General features: G+C 38.9%; 2 protein-coding genes across 2 annotated transcripts; both read right to left on the reverse strand.

Moving 5' to 3' along the window:
- Positions 1–573: 573 nt before the first annotated feature.
- On the reverse strand, positions 574–2724 carry LOC149019443 (Pentatricopeptide repeat (PPR) superfamily protein). The gene has a single exon (XM_089151036.1). It carries the CDS (start codon positions 2402–2404, stop codon positions 851–853), a length of 1554 nt encoding a protein of 517 aa, XP_089007162.1. The 5' UTR covers positions 2405–2724; the 3' UTR covers positions 574–850.
- Positions 2725–4348: 1624 nt separating this feature from the next.
- On the reverse strand, positions 4349–21370 carry EMB1441 (zinc knuckle (CCHC-type) family protein). The gene is made up of 14 exons (XM_089153449.1): positions 21136–21370; positions 20690–20802; positions 20500–20596; positions 20250–20374; positions 17744–18284; positions 17438–17623; positions 10169–10462; positions 9618–9770; positions 9010–9164; positions 8308–8413; positions 7181–8170; positions 6901–6982; positions 5219–5602; positions 4349–4924 (listed from the first exon to the last, which is right to left on the reverse strand). The coding sequence occupies exons 1-14, from the start codon at positions 21238–21240 to the stop codon at positions 4731–4733; spliced, it is 3525 nt and encodes a 1174-aa protein (XP_089009575.1). The 5' UTR covers positions 21241–21370; the 3' UTR covers positions 4349–4730.
- Positions 21371–22690: the final 1320 nt, after the last annotated feature.

Genomic DNA, 22690 nt, shown 5'->3' on the forward strand with positions numbered 1-22690 from the left:
GTATGTGTGTGGAAATATATTAAAGCAGATATAACTTGATACTAATTACATATTGGTTAACCATAGCTTAGAGTTATTTATTCTTATACCATGCCTTTTAACACTCAATAACTTGGGCTTTGTGAACAAAAAAATAAGGTTTCTATGCATCATTCTTTTGATTTGGTTTAGATTTCGATGTAAAAATGTGATTTTAGTTAACTTTAATAGGTGAAAATGTGTAGTCAACAGGTTTTATCAAAAATCAACTTGTTCTAGAAATGTTCTAGAACCATTTACTGAATGAAGTTATCAAACACTCATAATCAAACAAAAACATTCCACTAGTGCAGCAACAGTGAAAACCGTTTTATCTCAAAGAACTGAGCTACCAGCATAGAATTATTGTCAAACATATCCTAAGCGTAGAAAGTTACTCTGAATCAGGACAGTTCTCCATGTTTTATCGTCTACCCTATAGACTGATTTTTGCAGTGGACAAAATGGCCAAGGGAGCCCTATGTAACTCTTCAGCAATCCCAACATAGATCCTCCATAATGATCTCAAAAGAAATAAAGTTCATGTGACATAAGTAAAAAGAAAAATATTCATGACTGTATTAATGAATATCTCTACTAAAACAAATGTAAAATGCAAGAACTCATCTGGCATTTAATTTAGAATATTAAGAAGCCTGCCAATTGGTGAATCACCTCTTACATTCCAACAGTAAAGGTCCACTAGAAATTGTTTAAGGAACAGCTTACCTGTGCCTCACTTGCACCAAAACTAACAAATGATCACCAATTTCCCAAATGCTTGATCTGTTCATAAAAAGCCCCTTCAAAACCATAAAAACACAGTCCTAATTTAACAGGAGAGTGCTTCTGAATATGCTGGCTCTGTTGGACTCTTTAAGTTTTCATATACTTGAGGAATTGGTCCAACAGCTTCCATCTTTTCGAGCAATTTTTGAAGGGCTTTTTGCCTGTTGGCTAGTTCCATTAGAACCCTTATCCTCTTAAAGGATAAAAAGCTTGGCTTCTGTCCTTTCTCAACCATCTGCAAGAAACACTTTTCAGCCTCATCCAACTTTCCCAAGTCACAGAGTAAATCAAACAACACATCTGACACCAAAATATAGGACCCAAAACCCTTCTGTACCATGTTGTTCCAGAGATCAAGTGCCATATCCACTTTCTCTTGTCTCCGAAACAGTCTGATAAGAAACATACAAGACTGGGTGTTAGGCAGGCAGGCAGTCTCCATCATCCTTTGATATAAACTCCAAGAGCTTCCCAGGTCGTTGTACCAAAAATAGCACCGAAATAACAAATTGTAAGTAGTGGCATTAGGATTCAGACCTTTGCCTACCATCTCATCCATCAGTTTATAAGCATCACCAAGCCTCTTTGCAATGCAGAAGTTCCTTATAACGGCATTGTAGGCTGCAACATCTGGGTAACAACCATATTCCTTCATCTCCTTTAAGACATTCCTGGCTTTATCAGGTTGACCCATCAAACCTAAACCCCCAATAATACTAGTGTAGGAGAATACATCGGGGGAAATCTCCTCATCCCTCATTTCATCGAACACCTTATGTGCCTCGTCCAATTGTCGATTCTTGCAGTAAACATCGATCAAGCAATTGTATGAAACAATATCAGGCTTGACACCCATTTCAGTCATCTCTTGGAAGAACGCTTCAGCTTCTTCGGAGGTTTTCCATCCCGACAGGAGTATATTGAAAGTCTGTAAGTTGGGACGGAATTCATATTTGAGACTATGATACACGTTACGAGCGTCACTCATGCTCTTCTCTTGACAGAGGGTCCTAAGGAGGGCATTGTAGATGGTAGTATCAATTTCGGGAACCAACTTGCGAAACTTGCGAAAGCTTTCTACTGTCTGCCGGACGGAACAGACCTTAGCAATGCGAGCAAGAACAACTTGAACAGTACGTGGTGTTATCAGAGATTGATCTTTCCAACGCATTTCCTTTAGAATCTCCCAAACCATATCAAAATTGCGGCTTCTTCCCAAGATATAAAGCATAGTATCGTAAGAGAAGGAAGTGTGGAAAAACCCACTCCTCTTCCCAGTGTAATTGAAGAATTCCAAAGCCTGCAAAGGATTCCCATGGCTGAATCTAACCCTTTTCAAAACCCCATCGACTAAATCATTCGACAGAAAGATGCCACTCGCTTTGAGGGACTGTTTCAGGTTCTGACAAGAGGTTGCGCTGCTAACAATCCCGAAAATCGTATCCACTTCCGGGGAATTGCAGTCGACCGAACTTAGAGTACAGAACAATCGAGGGATAAGGGAAGAAGAGTTCTGTGAAGAAGAATCAAGATAACAGCTCAAAATTGAAGAAGAGTACCTAGTCACAGACAGAAATGGAGAGCTTTTCAAAATCATTCTCCCTGAATGATCTTCAAACTCTATCTATATTCGAATTATTATTCTTCCCTCTCTCCTTCCTTACTAGCTATCAGCTTAGCAAGTAATTAGGTGGTGAAGGATAGAGAAATCAGAGGAGACCACCATAGCTCACTGTCCACAGAAGCAGCTTCACGCCCAGATTAGCGAAAAAACGGTAGCAGGCGAAAACGGAGTCGTATGGTGCCCGTCATAAAAAATCCCAAAATATGGAAGGTCCAGGGCTTAAACGTGTAATCTCGAGGCGTTCCACATTGGCATGGTTGGGAATCTAACTTCTTCTTGACAAGTGATGGGTTTAACTTTTGTTGGAGGCATATTTAATATCTCAATCTCCAATCTTCTTATATGAAAAGTACTTTTGTAAGTCAATTTAGGGTTGATAGAATGATAAAATTCATATTTCTCAGTCGGAGGTCATGGGTTTAACTCTTGCTATTGTACGACAAAGCACCCCTCTAAAGATGTAATCAAGGTGCGCGCAAATTGGCGGTATGAACCCTCAGAAACCCAAAAAAATAAAATTGCTTTTGTACAGAAAAAAATTAAGACTATTTTTTTAACAATAATGCAAATGAATTTTTAAATATAATGTTCTTCTTCTATATATGGAAACTTCCGAAGCACGTAGTTCTATACATCTAGCACTTTGCTTGTCTAGTCCATCCATGTAACATGTTTTAAAATATTCAACAGTCCAAACCTCTGTGCATCCAAGCATCGTCCATCCAGTGGTTTGAGGGGATGGATGCAAAAAGTGTTGGATGCAGAGGATGTGGTTCCACTCCCAACAACCTCTAAGGCTATGTTTCGCCACATGATTGGGGTGTGTCAGGTATGTAATCTCGAGGATGGAGCTTCAGTGCTACAATTAATGTACAATACTGACTATGTATGGTGAGAATGGAATGGATGGTCGAAGACGAAATCTCGACTACACGATTTGCATTTTTTTTTACAACCATACTTACCTGTAAAAATATATACATGCAAAATGAGTGGTCAGCATTTCGACCTCAACTACTTGAGGAGATCGTGGCCATACGCAACACTGAAGTTGAACCCAATCTTGAGTGGTTGCTCAATGGCAAACGCCTCCAAATATAAAATTAAGACTATTTTTTAACAATAATGCAAATAAATTTTTAAATATAACGTTCTTTTATATATGGAAACTTCCAATGCATGCAGTTCTCTCTACATCCAGCACTTTGTGTATCCAGTCCATTCATGTAATATGCTTTAAAATATCCGACAGTCCAGCTCTTTATTCATCCAAGAGCACAAAGTGCTGGACGCAGAGGATCCACTTCCAACAGCCTCAAAAAAGGCTATGTTTCACAACATGATTGGGGTGTGTCAGGTATATCCATATTTCACCTTCAGGGTGCAGGCAGCTTGTTCTGTGTCTATCTTTTTATTTTCTTCTTTTTATGGTAGAATTGTTTGTGTGTGTACGTCAATACAAGATAAGTAGAGATTGATCACTTACCGTCTGAAGATCCTCAGATTGAAGAAGACAGGTGAGATTGAGGATTAATGGATTAGGGTCTCGAGAGAAGGGAAGGGAAGAATCATGACTTGCCTCAAGCACCATGGCAGCTATTACCCCAATTTGATCAGTTTTTCTTCAGTGTTTTAGACTTGAAACAGGAGTGGTGGCTTTTAGAAGAAAACCTTTTATCCCGCCCTTCCCACAATTTGATCTATTCCGTTGCAATTTTGGTTTGCTTTCAAATCATCATATGTGCTTCTGAATGAAGTGGTAGTAAACATGTTATCAAAGTAATCCATTGAGGAGTTCTTATGAAAATCTTCTCCCAAGTTTCCATCTGATGATCATTACCACTTCTTCCCAAGACACTCTGATTTTGGTTTGCAAATGCACTATAGTGCACCGTTGGGAGCATTCCTCTCTATTTTCACCCCAAAAGATGAGATATTCAGTTCTTATATTATGCCTGAACTTCCCTGCACCTATCTCAAATATAATGATTCCCAAGAAAAGATTCCATTCAATAAATTGCAATCTCATTCAGTAAAAAGCACAGAAGCTAAATCTAATCATTTGTTTCTGTAGATGCAAGTAAGAAAGAAACCTCTCGTATTAATCTTACATATTCCCATTTCAACTGTTCTATTTTTCTCTGAAGGATTGTACATTAGTAACTCGGGGGAGAGGGGGGTTGGAGAGGAAGAAAAATCCTCAAAGAAAGAAGGGTCAATGGGACGCTAGAAAGGAGTATACAGGTTTGTCCTACTGGTGGTCCATCTGACAAAGAAAATATAAGTTGTTCAGGTACTATTAGCTTCCTCCCTTGCTGCTCTTCTTCCCCTTTTTTTGCTTCTGTTTCAGTTGGGAAAGACCTGCAGCAGTAATCTTTACGTTGCCAATGATGGCAGCAACCAATTCAGGATCTGTACAGGCTTTCATTAGCTCTTTCTCCCTATTTGTTGCTTCGGGCATGTGGCTGAACAAATTCATCGCAGTTTTTGCCGCTGCATCAATCAAAAAATATAAGTAAAACAGACAACTGACAACCTAGGAGCAAAGGAGCAAAATGATTTAATGATGTGGTGAGAAAGTAATGGAATCATTTGGAGTACTATGAGGAATTAATGGATAAATAACAGAACCATTGAGATCTTAAAACTAAATGTCCCTGCCTAGAACATCAAGTTACAGATAATTAGAAGCGGCCACCACCCAGATAGAGACATAGCCCTGAACTATTACTGAAACAAATTTCAATTTTCCACAAGATAAAACCACCATATGAGCAATCCAAATACCTTTTCCTCTTTTTGCGGAACCAGGTGTTATCTTCACTTTGTACTTGTATGTTTGTAGTGCATTGTAAGGAGAACAGACAGGCACAGCATACAAAAGAATATCATTAGCTAGTGGATTTCCTGTCAAGTAATCCACATCATTTAACTTTTCCTTCTCATCTTCACCTATTTCATTGATGTCATCTTCCTCAATAGTAATTCTGTCCGTCTCATTAGTGTTGCTACCTAAAAGTGCATCTGGCATATCTTCAGGTTCACCATGTTTTCCACGCTTGCTTATATCAGCCTTAACATCACCAGGCTCATTTAAATGTTCCTGACAATCACGAGATAGATGACCTACTTTCTTACATTTATAACATATTTTCGAACCATCATCTGGGCCTATCAAGTCAGGAAAAAGGAAAAATTAGATCTGAGTTCAACTCCAATTCAAAAAGAAATTCTTGTTTCTTGTTCTTGAAAGTATGCAAAATACAAAAAAATCAATATTTTTCACAGCAAATGCTTATTATACTTGAATTAAACTACCATATCCAAGCATGGTTGTCAAGGCGATGCTAGGGAATAGAGGACAACTAAAACCAAGGCGATAAGGCATTGCCTAGGCGACAAGACGGCCACCTAGGTGGACGCTTTGACAACCTTGTATCCAAGCTCAAGATAGGGGGCCTTTTGGGTACGAGAAATATATGAACATCTACGTTAAAAAGTCAGAGCCACCCTAACAGCTGAAATATGACAACTTCACTTTTCTCTTTACCTGAACAGTTTTGGTATTTTTTTGGGTCAACAACAGTTTTGGTTTTAAATGGACTAAAAATGGTCTTATTAGGATTTTTTATTTTTGTTGAAGTAGATTTTAAACTTAACATTGAATTGAATTGGTTATTGTCTTTTTTCTTTTGGATGAATAAATAATTCATTAACCAAAAGGAGAAAAAAAAGGGGGGGGGGGGGTGGGGGGAGAAGGCAAGGGCCAATGAAAGCCAACACTGGCCCTAAGCAAAAGCAAAGCAAAGAAAAAACAAATTAGGCATTAATGCCACAAACAAAGAACCAAGAAAAACTCAAGGAACAAATCTAGGTTTTCCTATTCTCTTCTTCTCTTCTTCCTAGAAGACTTGAGCTCAACAATAAAGTCTAAATGGTTTGATTTTGATTATACCTGACAATCTTACACTGCACCGAGGCATTTATACCATAACCGAACCGTCTTAACACCCTTAGTACTAACTTCAAGATTTTTCCTCAAAATGAATGTGCAACAAAATTTAAGCATGTGTCATCACGACTGCAGACCAAGAAACCCTAATGCATTACATTCATCCCCTTCCCATGAAAAAGCCAACATTCCCAGTGGTTCAAACTAGCCAAATGAAGATTGAAGCAGTACACCCAGAAGGGAATTTGCCATTTCAAGCTCTGAGCACATGCATAAACTTGGAGTTATCTTTTGTAATGAAAACTGAAAAACATTGACCTTAATGGAATGGGACAAAAAGGAAACATATTCTTGTTTGCAGTCGAAGAAAAGAAGTGGTTGACAGATGGCTTGGTAAGCATACCATTGATACACCATTACTTGCAGCACTGAAGAAGGGCAAAAAAGAACAAAGATGCACAAATTCCCAATTACTAGTATCAGTTGTCCAGACCTAGAAAAATAAACAGTAACATACCAGAAGTTGATTTTGTTCCTTTCCCAACAGTTGCGGTTCTCTCCTGTGAACTTTTTTCATTCTTCAGTGCCTTCCCAGCAGACTGAAAGTTTGCAAATGATTTTAGTAGCAAACCAATACAAGGGTCAACAAAATTCATGCCATTGAGCTAGTTTTAAGAACTAACAACCAACTCCCAAAAACAGTGAAGCCTGGGGGGGACCATTAAATAAAGCCAAACACAAGGCGGCTATGCCTATATTGGTTTTAACCAAAATTAAGCACAGGTAATGCTACTCACAGCTAGTAGAGCCATACGGATTCTCCTTTCTTCCTCATCCTGTTCTGCGTACTTCTCCTTAATCTTCTTGAGCTTACCCTTTTGGCCACGGCTGACCCTTCCATTAGATGACTTTGAGTTTTGAAGATTCTTGTCTGCATGAACTCCTGAAAGGTTGTTTTCTTTGGATTCTTCTCTACCATACTTATTTTCCTCGGATTTGTCACTTCCATGCTCAACAGTTGAATCAACTTTGCCACTTTTCAAGCCTTTTGCTAGCTGCCTCCTTTCAGCCTTCGAAATATAAGGCTTGTCTCTCACTGAAACCGTTGGTTCTTCATAATGATTGTCTTCCTTAAACTCAACTTTAGAAGCATCAGGCCCATTATTCCTCCCAGAAACATTAGCAGATCCAAGCTCAAGAGCCTTATCAATGAGATCCTCGAGTTGGGGTGAAAAGGAAGAAAGGGGATTTTTGGAGGCATCATCTACATCCTTGTTGTGAACACCATTCATCATAGCAGCTCTGTCCTCAAATGGAACTTTGGAAGTGTCAACAGCTTCAAGACCCGAATGAACTGAAACCACTTGAGAAGAAATACTTCCAGATATGAGATCTGATATGGGTTGACATTTGTCTTGAGTGAAATCTGAAGGGCCATTCAACTCCGTGCTCACATCTTTTTGTTCTTCAATAGGTATTTCCTTCTCAGACTCAGAATCAGAATTTTCCATTAAGGATCCACTTTCGTCAACATCATGTCCACCTTCATCTTCACCTTTGACCCTCCTCTCATTCAGATGTGATCCCAAGGAGCTCTCATCCAAGCGGAATAGAACACCAAAGCCCATAATAAGAGGATGTGGAGGTAGGAAATTCTTTTTCCCACGAATCATGAAACTCCCAACTGTAAGATATTCACCAGTGGGAGCAGTTTTACTGACCTGATGGGGATACACCCACCAAGCACTTGTTACAATTTTTGAGTCCCATGCCTGGCTATGGCAAACCTATAGATGGAAATATATTGAAGATGAATCACACTCCCATCAGACAATACAAACAATCCTCCCGCACATACATATAGCAACAGAAGACGGTGAAAAAAGTTGAAAGCAAACACAATGGATGCACATGGAAAACTTACAGTGAAACATCCTGCTTGGTTTAAAGTAAGAGGAGGGATTGGTTGTTCTGATTTGTGGTTCTTGATCACAGTACTGGAAGCTCCATGGAGATCTGCATGGACATACCTGTTTCATATCCAATCTCAGTATATATCAACATTAATGATTATGCCATTAGAGATCTGTTTCATAGAACATAAGGCTATAAGTATAAACATAAACAAACGACCTCCATGCACCAGCTTCCAACATAGGTTACATTGTCCATGATCATGACAAACTGAGAGGCTTGGAGATCCAACATAATGCAAGATTTCAGTATTTGCATAGGAAAAAAAAAATAACACAGGAAAAAGTCAAAAGACAAAATAATTTGCCATAATTTCAGTTGGCTCAAAGCCAATAAATGCTGGTAAACATTATTTCACAATTCCAGGTAAGAGTTAATAATTATCTAAGAATATTTGTGTACATACATGTAAATAGAAAATTCTCAAGACAAATAACTATAAAGTGTTACAACTTTTGGATCCATCACACCAATTAATATTTCTCCAGAAAATGTATATGCACAGACAAGTGGCATACTACGTCACATATGTGACTTTTTTCCCCCTCTGCAAATATAGTATGGACAATTTCCACATAATAAAACAGAATGTGAGATTGGACTGCACACTGTCAAATTATTTTTATTCATAATTTAGAAGGCATCAACTCACAGGTCTCCTTTGGACATGTAACGTTTTACAATCATCTCATTTTGTTGAGCATCACGTCCACTGATGACCAGATAATTTTCACTGCTGATGAACCAATTAAATTTCTCAAACCAGTGAACTTTGCGCATATGTGAGATCGCGGCAACAGTTTTCTCCTGTAAATAACAGGTAACAGGTGAAAGATGGTTGAAAGTTCATATGCACAGTGTCAAAGCAGCCAAACTACCAAATAATATACTTCGAAAATAAAACATCTAACAAGTTCTTGTCATATAGAAAGGCACATTATACAAAGTTTAGAACACCAAACTTGTACTTAGATACAACGCCATAGCGAGTTGACATTTTAAGCTCCAGGAAACAGGTAAAAGTTGCGCTCGAGATAGAATGACAACAGAAAAGCAAGAAATGCTCGGGTTGAAGAAATGAAAAAAGTGATGCAAGATTGTGATTTCAATAAAACACTGGCCCCCTACATAGTCATATGAAGAAGAAATTTGGATGTGTCAAAAGTACAATGAACAAATTGGAGGACAGACTAGCAATTTGAAGACCTCAAAACTGAAGCTAGCACCAAGTAATTAAGTAGAAAATTATTAATAAATTACCTGAGAAAGTTGGAGACGAGACTTCCTTTCAGCTGCTTTGAAAGCCTTCTCATGTGCAGTAACAGTCTTCTCCTGCTTAGTCTCCTGTTTTTTCTTCAGCTCATACCATCTCCGAGCATTAGCATGTGCGGAAAGTGCCAAATCAACTTCAACCTGGAAATAACAAAGGGCCCATTGATCATGGTGAATATGGCAGCAAGGAAAAAATATCTTCAACTTACTTTTAAGTTTAAATTCATATGCTTGCTCATCAAACCAAACTTCAAATACAGCCCACTGGGAGCATGACTAGAAGGCTTAATGGTAAGGCTTGACAAGGATCAAAGAATGGCTCCCATTTTAAAATAAAAAGAATATACCATACAACCAAATTTATGGTCATCTTATTAAACCAAAATATGCTACAAAATGGAATACATTTGAGATGTGCTTCCAGTAATTCATATATATGGCTCTAGAAATTGTGTATGCATACACATCTTGGTAACTAATGCTACTAGAAGACATTTTCTATGATAAACCATGCAACAACTTTGCAACTTAGGCAACACCTTGTCTACAGGGCTTGTCTTCTCATCATCATCCATTTCATCAAGGTTGTTGCTCAAAAGAAGTGTCATACAATTTCTTTCAAGATGGAGCTTGTCAATGAGCCCAGCCACAGGATTTCCAGACTTCTTCTCATCCTTTACCATTTTAGCAAGATCCTCCCAGTCCATTCCATTTGCAAGGGCAACACGAACAGCCAAAATAGCAGCTTCCACATCATCTAGGTTGTACTCAATCAATTCTGCCTTTCTAATGGAATTATCAACTTCCCTCTTAAGAGTAAGTACACGATTTTCCTGCATTATAGATTGAAGCCACATGTAACAAACTGATGCTATAAAACAAAGCAAAGGAAAGACTGATGAAAAAATTTAAACCATGTAAAGCAACAGCAACATGAAATTGCAAAGTAATGGTATCGACACTCAATCTGTCATCGCATGAATCGAAAAAAAGCATGAAAATCCATAAACGAGCATCAATGATAGTTCACTGGACAAAATAAATAAATAAATAAAGGAATAAAAAGTGAAAGAGAATCTATTAAATGCCTTAGAGATCATAAAAAGAGGAATTCATTTGGTCAGGTTTGCTGGCAATTCAGCAGCACCAGATCTCAATAAACAGTCAAATGCCAGCAAAAGAAAGATAACTACCATGATAAATTAATCAATGAAATCATCATGTTGGTTCTATTTGGGTAGGATTCCCCCCCCTTTTCACAAGTTGTGTTCCATGACTTCCATCTATCAAGAAGGTGCTCCCAAATCATTACTTTATTATCAACAGAAGAATTAAAAGGTAATATAGACTTTATCCATACTAAACAGAAGTAGTGATCATAAATTTTAGGAATGCATGGATGATCTCGTGCCAGATTTTATCCATAATAAATTAACCAATATTGAAGGAGATTTAAATAGACATGTTGGGGAGTGACCAACAAAAGTATGGAGTCCATGATGACTAGTTTTAGTCATAATAATCAAACATTCTTGAAGGCGATCTAAATGGACATGTTGGGAGTGACCAATGAAGGTATGAAGGTAACTAAGATGGCTATGGAGATGGGGGCATGAACAAAGAGGGGACTTCAACCCTAGACTTTGCAGTTGCTTATGATCGTTCCATGTTGAACATTTTCTTCGAAAAAGGAGAACACCTAGTCAACAAAAGAGAACAGTAAGAATCATTCCAGCCGAATAGCTTTTTAACAAGAAGGCTGGACAAATGGTGTGTAAGGATCATCAAGTTATCCCTGAGGAGAGCCTAACCTGATGTAGTGATGTAAATCGAGGAAGGGATCCATGAAATTCCAGGATTTCCTTGTTTTGGGCAAGGATGTCAAGGCGGCAAGGCGACCAAAATGGTTGGGGCTCCGCCTAGGCGATTAGGCAGCAATAAGGAGACCAAAGCGGTTGCGTCAAATTTTTTAAATACAACTACTTTTATGCTGATAAATTTCTATTATAAGCTAAACAAACATTCAAGAATCGCATTCATCTAAAAATACAAATGTTCAAGAATCATAATTATGAAAGATTATTCAAAAAAGAACATAAACATTAGTTCATCTCATCAAGCATCATAACATATGACTATAAACTATACCAAACTATAAGTATGAAAATGAAAGTATTAATTTTACATTTTTACTTACATCTATGATAGTGTGATGCCAAATAAGTGCTTTATCCATTTAATGATTCATTGATTCCCAATTCCAAAGTGACTAACTGATACGCCCCTTATTTATTTTTATTTTTTTTGGATGAATAAATAAGTTCATTAAAGACAACAACACTCGTAAAATATCGCAGACAAAGAGAAGGCTAAAACACTAGCATAAAACAAAGAAAGGCCAAAGAAAGGGCCAAACAAGGCCGAAACAACTATTTCGTGGATTTCTTCTTTTTCTTCTTTTTCTTAGAGGACTTGAGGTCCACCAAGAAATCGTCACCAAACGGATTATGTTCTTTAGCGGCGCAATTGCTCCTTCGACACTCAGCACGGTCAAGAACAAGCGAAGGGGGAGAGAGGGAAGGGTCCAAATCGAAATCGGTAGGGATCGAAGCTACAGGCCTGGGATGTAATAGTGCAAGCAAATTTCGGGGAGTGGGCTTGGAAATTTCGAGAATGGGAGAAGGGCGAGGTCATAGCAAAGCTAGAAATTGGCTGGTTAGGTCCATGGGCCACTGGATCCAGAGAGGAGAGAGAGAACATCTACTGGATAGAAGTAGGAAAGGCGGGCTTGGGCCCATTTGGCATAGGGCCGCTTGGGCCCATTTGGCATAGGGCCCAACAATGAAGGTTTAGGGGTTAAAATGGTCAAATTTAAGTCTTAGGATAAAGGGGGGGAATTAGGGCTAACGAGAGGAGCACCGTCCAGGAGATCGTTTATCAAATTGGTAAGGAGCAAAGACTGGGAAGGTTGAACAGGTAACTCGGAACCAGAGATATCCTGTAAAGGGAAAGTAGCAGAAAGAGGATCAGGAGAAGACTACGACGACCCGAGGAGGTTGGGAGATGGGCTATCGATTTCTGTGGAAGCAGCAGAGGTGGCAGCGGCATCGATGGCCATGAGATGGCAGGGATTCGATGGCTGGGAGAGCTGGAGCTTGGAGCGACGCCTCCAGTAGGTGCACTCTACCGGCGCCGTGGAAGAAGGAGCTAAAAGAGAGGTTCCGGCGATGCTATTGGGAGCCAGCGGTTTGGGAGAAGGGGTTAGGGAAGCAAAGGGCAAGTTGGACGAAATATGGGTAGGAACAGGGAAGCCGATAATTGGGAGAGTTGGGTTTTCAATAGCACAGACAATTCCAAATTCAAAGGCAATAGCATACAGAAGTTGAGAGATGGAAGTTCCAGCTGCAACGTCAATAGAACACTTCTGCAAAGAATCGATGATAAGGTGAGAGGACTCAGAAGCACTTGCAGGAGCTGGCATCATTTCTTCAATCGATGGCGGCACCCGAGCGAGAGAAGAGCCCAGATGGATGGTGGGCTCACGGTCTTTAGGCAACGACAAGGGAGGGATCGTCTTCGGGCCAGAGGTTGCAGGAAGCTTCAACACACCAGGGCAAATTGAGTCATCGTGGCCAAAAGAAGCACAGATTGAGCATCTGATGGGGATCCAGCCATAGACAATGATTTGGTCATAATGGAGACCGAAATCATCCTCAATGGAGATGCAAGGGGGAAGGGGCTTTTCAACAGAGACCTCCACACATATTCGGGCATATGAGAGCCTTTGCAGATTGATACTCTTTGGGTCAACGCGAAGAGGGCGACCGAGAGCTGAGCCAATACGGCTGAGGCATTCAGGACTCTAGAATTCAAGAGGGAGACCAGGGAGATTGAACCACAAGGGGAGGGAGCGAAATAAATCCCTGCGAAATGGCATTGAGGGCTCCCAAGACCTGGTGAAAACAGGGGTCTTACCAACAAACCAGGGAGAGCCTTCAAGGGCTTTGGCTTTGCAGAAAGTAGAGGGGAGCTTAAACAAAAAGGTGTCTGATTCTATGGAAAATATTTCAAGAGAGGAAGGAGCAGACCATTGCTTGGAGAGGGATGCTTTGATGACATTTAAGGGGGGACAAGGGCCAAGAAATTGGCCGATAACAACCAATTTCCAAGGGAGGGTGCCAGGATTGGTTTCAGATGAGGGGCAGTGAACGAGTGGGAGGGGAGCTAAAATCAAAGGGGGGATGAAAGATAGCGAGCAATCTGAAGAGGTGGGATTCAGAGAGGGATTGGAGAAGAGGGAGCTCCAGAGGAGCGGTGGAGAAGGAGAAGGCAAAGAAGAAGAGGGGTTAGTGGGAGAAACAAAAGCAAAAAGGGAGGCAGAGCAGCCGGAGCCATTAACCTCAGGATGAGTAGCCATTAACAGGTCAGAAGAATACCTTCTCTTCTTGCTTCCACATTTTCTCTCTCCTGAAGAAGGAACTTGCTTTGCCAATCCTGGTTTAGGATTAATTCTTAAGTCAAAAGCAGAACTTTTCTCTAGGTTGAGAGCAAGGAATAGTAAAGCGCTAGAGCTTCAATATGCCCCTTATTACTAAGGTGTACAAACGTAGAAATAAACAGGGGAAGACAGCAGTAGCAGCAGCTGATACAGGGGAGAATATAGCAACACCAGCAACTGATGCAGGGGAGCACAAGACAGCAACACTCGCAACAAGTGAAAGGGAGAGGACAAGTGGCAATCCCTTAGTAGACAGCAACCACCATTCTGATATGGGCAGAGGAGCAGAAACAACAATCCAGGTGGCAGAAGGACATTGGATAGAACAGTAAGAGTTTGTTAGAGTTTGTAACCGAAGGCTGGAGGGGGGAATATATAAGGATAGTGAGAGAGAGATAGGGGGGAAGAATAGAGAGAAGCAAGCAGAGCTTGCAGGAAGGGGGAAACCTCTGAGGCAGGGTATTGGGTCTGTAATGTTATCAGTTACAGATTTAGTATGTTTAATTTCTTATTCCAAGAATTGATTATCAATGAGTAGAATTAGAGTTGTATCTATTCATGTTGATTATCAGAATATTGCAATGAAATGAATGTCATTCTGTTGCTGTCTTACTGTTTTGATGCTGTATTTATTGTTGATTTGGGGAAGCTAAGACTAATAGCAAGGGGGTCTTATCACTAACTATTAAGTTCGTATTGGCTTTGTAGAATAAAATTTTATTTTTAAAAAAATCAAGAAAAAATATTTGGGTTTGGGTTGGGTAATTTTGGAAAGCCATGGAAGCTTTCGAAAGGGGTTAGACTTTGGTATACAGGATCCACAGATACGTGGGAGGGGTCTGAAATTCCTATGGGATGAAGTAGGAAGGGATTTGGAACTTCTCCAAGAATCTTTCTTTTCTTCCCTTTCTTCTTATCTTTTCTTTTTCTTTTGGCTCATCTTATTTATCTTTCTCCCACTCGATCTTTCCTTTCTGTTTTTTTTTTTTTTTTTTTTTTTTTTTCCCTCTTTTTGCTTTCTTTTTCCTGCAGTTTTATTTTTCTGCTCTTTCTGCCAAGAACAGGGGATTGAGAGAGAGGGTGGGAAATTGAACGGAATCGTGGGGTTGGGAAGGGAGGAGGTCAACTCCAAAGGAGTGGAAAAGGCTTGAACAAAAGGGGAAAAGGCTTCTAGAGGGGCTCAGAAGGCATGGGATGGGGTTCTCCGAGTTGCACAGAAACATGGGAAGAAGGGGAAAAAGTGGGCTGGACTAACCTGGAATTGCTTGCTCTTTATTTCTGCATTAGAACTGAACATTGAGAATCAGAATGCAATAACTTAGACAACTGCAGGGTCCCTCTCAAAGGAACCCTGCCACCTCCTCGGCTGTTAACTCTCAGAATTTTTTATTCATTCAAAACTGAAGATTTCTGTAGGAGGCTTGAGAATTTATAGCCTTTTACAACTTAGAAACATAATCAAACTCTAATCGTAATTGATCTCAACTTAGGTTCCTTATCTAGTTAAGAAACTTATCTACTAATCTTTTCCAGATAAGAACTTAATTAAGAGACTCTAACTAGAACCCTTAAAACAGATTAGAGTCCAAAACTGAAACAAACAACTACTTCTAATCTGAAAAAAACATCAAAAATAAAGAAAATAACCCAGAACAGACAAAATACCCCCAAAGGAGTGCGGATGGACCAGGAAGGACCTAAGCCCCCTTCGGCTTCTGGTGGGCCTCCTCACATTCACATCAACTGAATAGGTTCACCAAAGACCTGCTGCCAGTAAGCCTAGAAAAGAATCAACTCAATAATGGGAATTAGGGATTAAGGTTTGCTGGTTTTAAGGTGGGAATGAGGTGTAGCTTCGGGCTGAGTGTCTGATTGGTTAGGGGAGGATATCAGTCCAACTTTGGGCTAAAATTAGTAGAGGAAGTGGGTTTCAGAGGATTCTAGGGTTTAGCATAACTTTGGAATGCTTAGGGTTTAGTGCTGCAGATAGAATGGAGTGCTAAGGGGTATGGAGAGGGAGGACACAAGACTTTCAACCTACTCTGATGGAGGGAGGTGGGAGAACAGAATCTGCAGAATTTCAGGGTTAAGAGGAAACTAGGGTTGAGGGGTTTTAGGGTTTTCAGCAGCCTGGAGGTTGCAAGATCTGAGATGGATCAACTGGTAGGGGCGCTGTGAAGATGAGACTCCAAAATTTTATGATTTTAAGTGCCAAAATTGGAGTTGGGTTAAGTTAGGTTTTGGGGTTACATTTCAAGCAAAATTATAGGGAAAGAAGGCAGATGGGATTTGGATCTCCTCATTGGTTACAGACACCTAGCACACAAGGCTTCCTCCTAGACTGCGAACCACCAAGGAATCTGGACCTTAATCACCAGCAGCAGCTCTCAGCACAAGGAGACACTAACAACAAATTTGCTCAAGCGAAGATCCAAAATCTGAACTGCTTATTCCTCACATCAAGTAGGGAATAAATAGGGTTAATCAGTGTTACAATATGAAGGCCCAGGTCTAGAGGGGCTTGACTGACTAAAAACAGATTCAAGACAGAATTACAACTTTTAGGACTTTAACTGACTAATAACAGAATCACCAAAAAAAAAAAAAAACTTACAACTGAGCACTTGACTAACTAAGAAACTAGTCACTACACAACATGGGAGCTAAGATGGTGTAGAGCTGACTCATTAAAAGTCACATAATCACATGAAACCTTTATTAAGATGGCATTACAGTTGACTTCAGAACTGTCCCGTCAGTGACAGAATCTGGGAATTCTTTGAGGCGATATGCTCATGTTCAACTAAGGCCTTGGAACACTGAGTAAGGAATGTATGACCCTGATTGAAGGAACTAAAACAGCAAGGGGTGGGTCTAATATGACCACAGGCGAGGTCCTAAAGAAGTGTGCATTCATGGTATAGCTCTTGTTCCAACTTCCAAGTGTGACCTTAATAAAGCCTAGGGTCCATATGACAGACCCCATTTACCTGAGGTTATCCTATTGGATTGTGCCTCATTCCTCTTACCTACATCTTTCATTTTGCTTGCCATCTTTCACTTGTCATTTTCCATTTATGTCTCAATTTCCGTACCTTGTTTTTATTGGATCCACGCAGCCAACCCCATTAAGTGGGACGAGGCTGAGTTTGTTGTCTTTTTCATTTGAAAAGTTGTTGCTGCACACATTTCAATGGCATAAAGAGCAAGAGCAGCAAAATCAAGCGAGAAACTTCACCCAGGTTCTTTTTTTTTCTGGGTTGGGGGATTTTTTTTTCTTTGGGGGGGGGGGGGGTGTTTGAATATAAACCTGATCCGAGCGTATTTTATCAAGTTTTTGCATGACAGACCCCTCTTTTGCTTTTTGCTGTTGTTCCGCCCTTTGACTTTCAATTTTACTGTAAAATTCATCCAGTGCTGCATCAAACGTATCCAGTTTCATGAATTCCCTGGACTTGAACTGGTTTAACAGAATCGGACAGAACTCATCATAAACCTGCAAGCCCATTGAGCAAGGAAATCAAGTTAATACATAACTGCAGCGAAGAGGACCTACCATATCAATCATCAGAAGGGGGGGGGGGGCTGTTGGATTCCACACAAAAAATTAAGCAACCTGGCATGTAGTTACTTCTTCAGATTGCAGGCTTTCCTTCTTCCTGGAAGCTCCCTTCTGCATTAAGATGTATCCTTCAGGAACTCTGTCACCTGATATAACATCTTCAAGCCAGTCCTCAAACTTCCCAACAGCTTGGGCCAAGACCTCAATGCTAGTGGCATCTATTTTACTTTCAGCACTAACTTTCATGTTAGGGACAAGACCAGCATCTAATATAATGTGCTCAGAAAGTGCAGGTCCATAACCCAACACCTCCCCAAGAACCATCTTCAATGTGGCCTGCTTGCTACGAGCACCATCACCAGATGGTTTATTTGAATCAGGTGGCTTGCCACTCTTACGACCAGTCTGCTTCAGTTTTGACTTATTAGAATCATTGCCTACATCTTCATTAGCCCCACTTGAGTCATCGACGACTGGTGCCATCAAAGATTCAAGTGCCTGTTGCAATTTTGTGACAGTAGTCCTCTCAAAAGCACGGCAAGCTTCAATCGGGTAGCGGTGTCGGGACATTATTGCCAACCCTTTGTCATCATCCCTGCAGCCAATGACCCATTATAAACTAGAACAAATACATAAGCTTCCAAACCAATCCAAACATGAAAAGTCAACACAGAGACCCAAGTTGATGGGACTATTATTTCATCAAATCAAATAAACGAATGTGTTGAAACTACATTGAAAGTGTGAGCCAGGGTTCCATCAAATTCTAAGAAATTCAGTAATGCAAGAGTTGACCTCTTAACCAGGAAAGAACCAATGCAAGATCCACTGCAGTCAGGATCAACACAATAAGGAAGCAAAAATTGAATGTAAATGAAACTTTATTGCTTTTTTTCCCTGTTTACAAATTAAAGAACATTAAGATTTGAGAGGAAGAGGGAGAAGGATAATAGGCTATCTCAGCCTTAGGCCTCGAAAGCACAGCTATCTTAGCTGTTGAAACAAGCCTTTATCAGCCCAAACACTTGCCAGCAAGTAATAAAGTTCCAATGCAGGCCTATTCAGAGGTTGGCCTAATCTTCACAAAATAGAAACCAAATAAAAACATAAACTAAATATAGCTAAAAGAAAACAAACAAAAGAGGAACTTTAAAACAAGTACCAAGCCTAATTTCCTAATCTGAAATCAGAAAATCCCAAGATTCTATTAGAATGAAACAACAAAATTTTCCTAAAACTGGAAACATAAACTAAGTTATGGCAGTGTTAGGATAGAATCTTTCTCCACTCGAAGAACCACAACATCATCTATTCCCATGCAAAGCAAATACGGGATGTCACACTGTGAACAGTATTGGTCTCTCTTTTATTTTAGATCCTTCATAAATATTTTGATCTACATCGAATAGATTTTGCCATCCATCATCAAGAAAGATACAGTTGTGCAACTAACCACAGAAGTACAGTTGCAACTGGATCTTTTATCGCTCATCATTTTCTTAATTTTGTATTACCTAATGTGTTTATTATTATACCTAGTGAATGGAGTGGGACCTCCAACAATTAGTAAAATACTCCCAAGGTTACATGTTCTAATGATTCGCATTGTTTTTCTTCTCTTCCGTCCTTCTTTATCTTCTTGTCTCTTACTTTATTATTTACAGGATCCAATCCAATAAAAATAGTAAAAAAATCACATTCAAAAAATGATAAAAGTCCCTGAGTTCTAAAACAAAATTCGGATAACACTAGGTCCTCAGCCTAAAAATTCAATAAATCTTAATATGGAAAAATATTGGTAAAACCCTAAAGAAAGGTAAAACATTCATTTATTTTGACATCAATAAACATCTATCAATTTGGACAGGGAGTGTGCACACCAAATAAAGTCTGATAGAAGCAAAACTCCTTCAATGGAAATCAGATTCTGGATTTATTAGAAAGCTTGTTTGATCAGTCAAACTTCTTAGAAAGTAAGAACATTTCTCAAAATTGAGAGCCATTAGATTATTTACAAATAAGATCACATTTTTAAGGATAATATAAATCAATAAAAGACCATGGATACCATGACAATGACCAATCAAACAGCTGTAGTTCTAATTGTTTTAGGACTTCCAATAACTTGCTCCTTCATTATGATTTCTTTTAACTCTACTGTTAACTTAATGTGCCTTAATACTGATTTTTCATCACTAAATGTAATTTTATTTTATTTTTGGTTACCATCACTTGATATAACTTAACCTTTGATTCTGTGTGACTTGAAGTGCCTTAATATTGATTCTTTATGAAATAAGGTATACACTCTAACATACTATGAAGTTAAAAAAGAGAAAAATGAAAAACAAAACTTTATAAACCATCCTATGGATTGCCTTGCCACTTTGACAATTGTGCTCCTGGCTCCCAAGTAGCCATAGAAATTAGGTAACCCATCATGTAAAACTACCACCAATCTAATAGAGCAATAGTTTTATTGCAAATAATTAACAGCTTAGCTATGGATAGCAACATCCAGTTAATGCTCATAACCTTAAATAGCATTTGAATCACAAACCTGTGAGAACGTAGAAGGGTCATCACAACTAATTCTGAATCTGTGAGTATTATGTTTCCTTGAGCATATAGTTCCAGTATTATGTAGTGTGCATTAGCACCTAGTCCAAATTGAAAGAGAATAATCTGAATGGTAACAAAGACATAAATCAGAAAGAGAGAGAAAGAAACAAAAAAATATTTGCGCAAAAGACAACAATAACAACATTGCCAAGCATGCTTCAAACAAAAAAGAATACAAGGGACCATACACGATCGTATCCGAGCTGCCGCACATCTTCAAGTCTTCTCGTGCGTATGTGTTTTCTTAATTTTAGAGTAAACCCAGAAGGAGTCCTACTTTTGTCCCTGGTAACAGCAATGAACTAAAGTGTATCAACAAAAAGCACTACACAACTGATTAACTGGGGACACAGGCTAAAACATTTAATTGTTTCTTACCGAACATAATCAGTCGTATGCAACCTAACACCACTCTCCATTAACAACAAAACTTTTTCACTCTCGCCGGACTCAGTGACTCCACTACTGTTCATAAGCTTGAACATATATGTCTGAGACAAAACAATCCACCATTATCGATATATACACCGAAAATTTCAATAAAGTCATCTAAAGATTAGGCTAACACTGATATGGATCCCAAGATAGAGTTCTCATTAGAATCAACAATTGAGAACCTCCTCTTAAGCATTTTTGAATTATATCCACGGGAAATTAAAGCAATTCTAGAATAACAAATCAATAGTGGCTAAAACAGCAAATAATCAGAATAATTTAAATAAAGGGTTTAAGAGAAGTGCAGGAAGAAATTAACTCATTAGAACAAACTTAAAAAATGATAGCGATTCAGCTCGTGGCAATCGAAACTTTGGAATCACAAGTACCTTTGGAGAGAGATCGTAGACATTAGCGCATCGCATGCCGATTAAACGTCGCAAGCACTTGACCTCTGCTGCCACATCGGCCGTGTTCATCCGAACCTTCACCATTTTCGCCTCCTTCTTCCGTCCCCTCCCTTGCCTTGCTCTCTTTCTGAGCTACCGCGAACAGAGAACGAGGGAGAATTTTCTGATTATATTCAACTGGGTTCTCAACGTGTGAGGGCAGAACAAAAATATGAAATGTATTCCAAATTTCCAATACAGAATTCTTTCGTGAATATGGATGGGTACCAGAATTATAATTTCTGATTTCAACAATGACAAAGATGTCCCTAAACTCTATTTTTCGTTTTTGGTAAAATATGAGATGTATATTAGTTTTTTACATGTGAGCCCTCTTAGGAGCCTATAAACCAATGTTGACCCAAAAAAAAATCAATGTTGTGTCGTGGATCTCAACCACAATAACGTATATTAATTATATTCAAATTTCAAGCATGAAAATACCAATATATCCCTCATGTTATTTAATACATTGTAATTATGACTGAAATGTCCTTTAATTATTCACATTAGATAATCAATACACATATTGTATCAATTTGAATGTATTTAACATTGGTTAGTGACACTAGTGGTGGTAATATATTACACTGATGCTGCATTTGTTTGCAATAATAAAGGTGGAGTGGGAATAAAGGGTGGGAGAATTCTTGAAAAAAAAAACAAAATTTTTTTATTTTTCTTTTAAATCCTAAAAATGTAGTTTGTGTAATGAGGTGGCAAGCAAACTTTCTCACCCAACCCTTTTCAAAATTCTACAAAATATGTGGAATTTTGGAAGAAAAAAAATGTGGAAAAGTAAAAAATATGACCCACAAAAAACATTTTTCTACAAAATCTTTCTATTTCCTTTCTTTCTCCCTCACTCCACTATACATTGGGCTTATATGTTTTTTTTTTTTTTTCTTTCTTTTCTCTCACCCTCCTTTGCAAACAAACGCATTCTAAAAGGACTCAATATTAGTTTATGGTCCACTAATGGGAATGGTGTCAAACAGTACAATTTCAGTAATTCAACACTGTCTTGGTATGGTACTAACTTTGAATACTAAAAACGATAATTGTATGGTACCAAATTTACACGGTATGGTACCGTTTCGGTGTTTGAAAAAATGGTTCAGTACAGCTTCGGTATTAAATCGGTGCGGAAAAAGTGTTTAAACACGGTATTTAGTGCAATACAATTTTAGTACAAACGAAGCCATGCCACTTTTGTTTTAATTCATTAAGATTTTAACAAAATTGCGATCAAACAATGGTTAGAATATGATATTAACCGAGACAAAGCAAATTAATCTAAGAAGAGGAGTGAGGGATGAAATGAAAAACTGAAACAGATAATTTCGGATTTTGGTACAATTTTTTCGTGCGATTTTGTCTGGGGCGTTGGTACATCGATTTCAATACTAATTTAAATCTATATTTGTCTTGGGTTAATTTAAATTGGTTTGGTGGATTGTGGATCCAATAATTATTGTCGTGCGCTTTTTTTGAC

This window comes from Hakea prostrata, chromosome 4, assembly GCF_041222555.1.
Source record: "Hakea prostrata isolate BN-2017 chromosome 4, UWA_Hpros_2, whole genome shotgun sequence".
NCBI lineage: Eukaryota > Viridiplantae > Streptophyta > Magnoliopsida > Proteales > Proteaceae > Hakea > Hakea prostrata.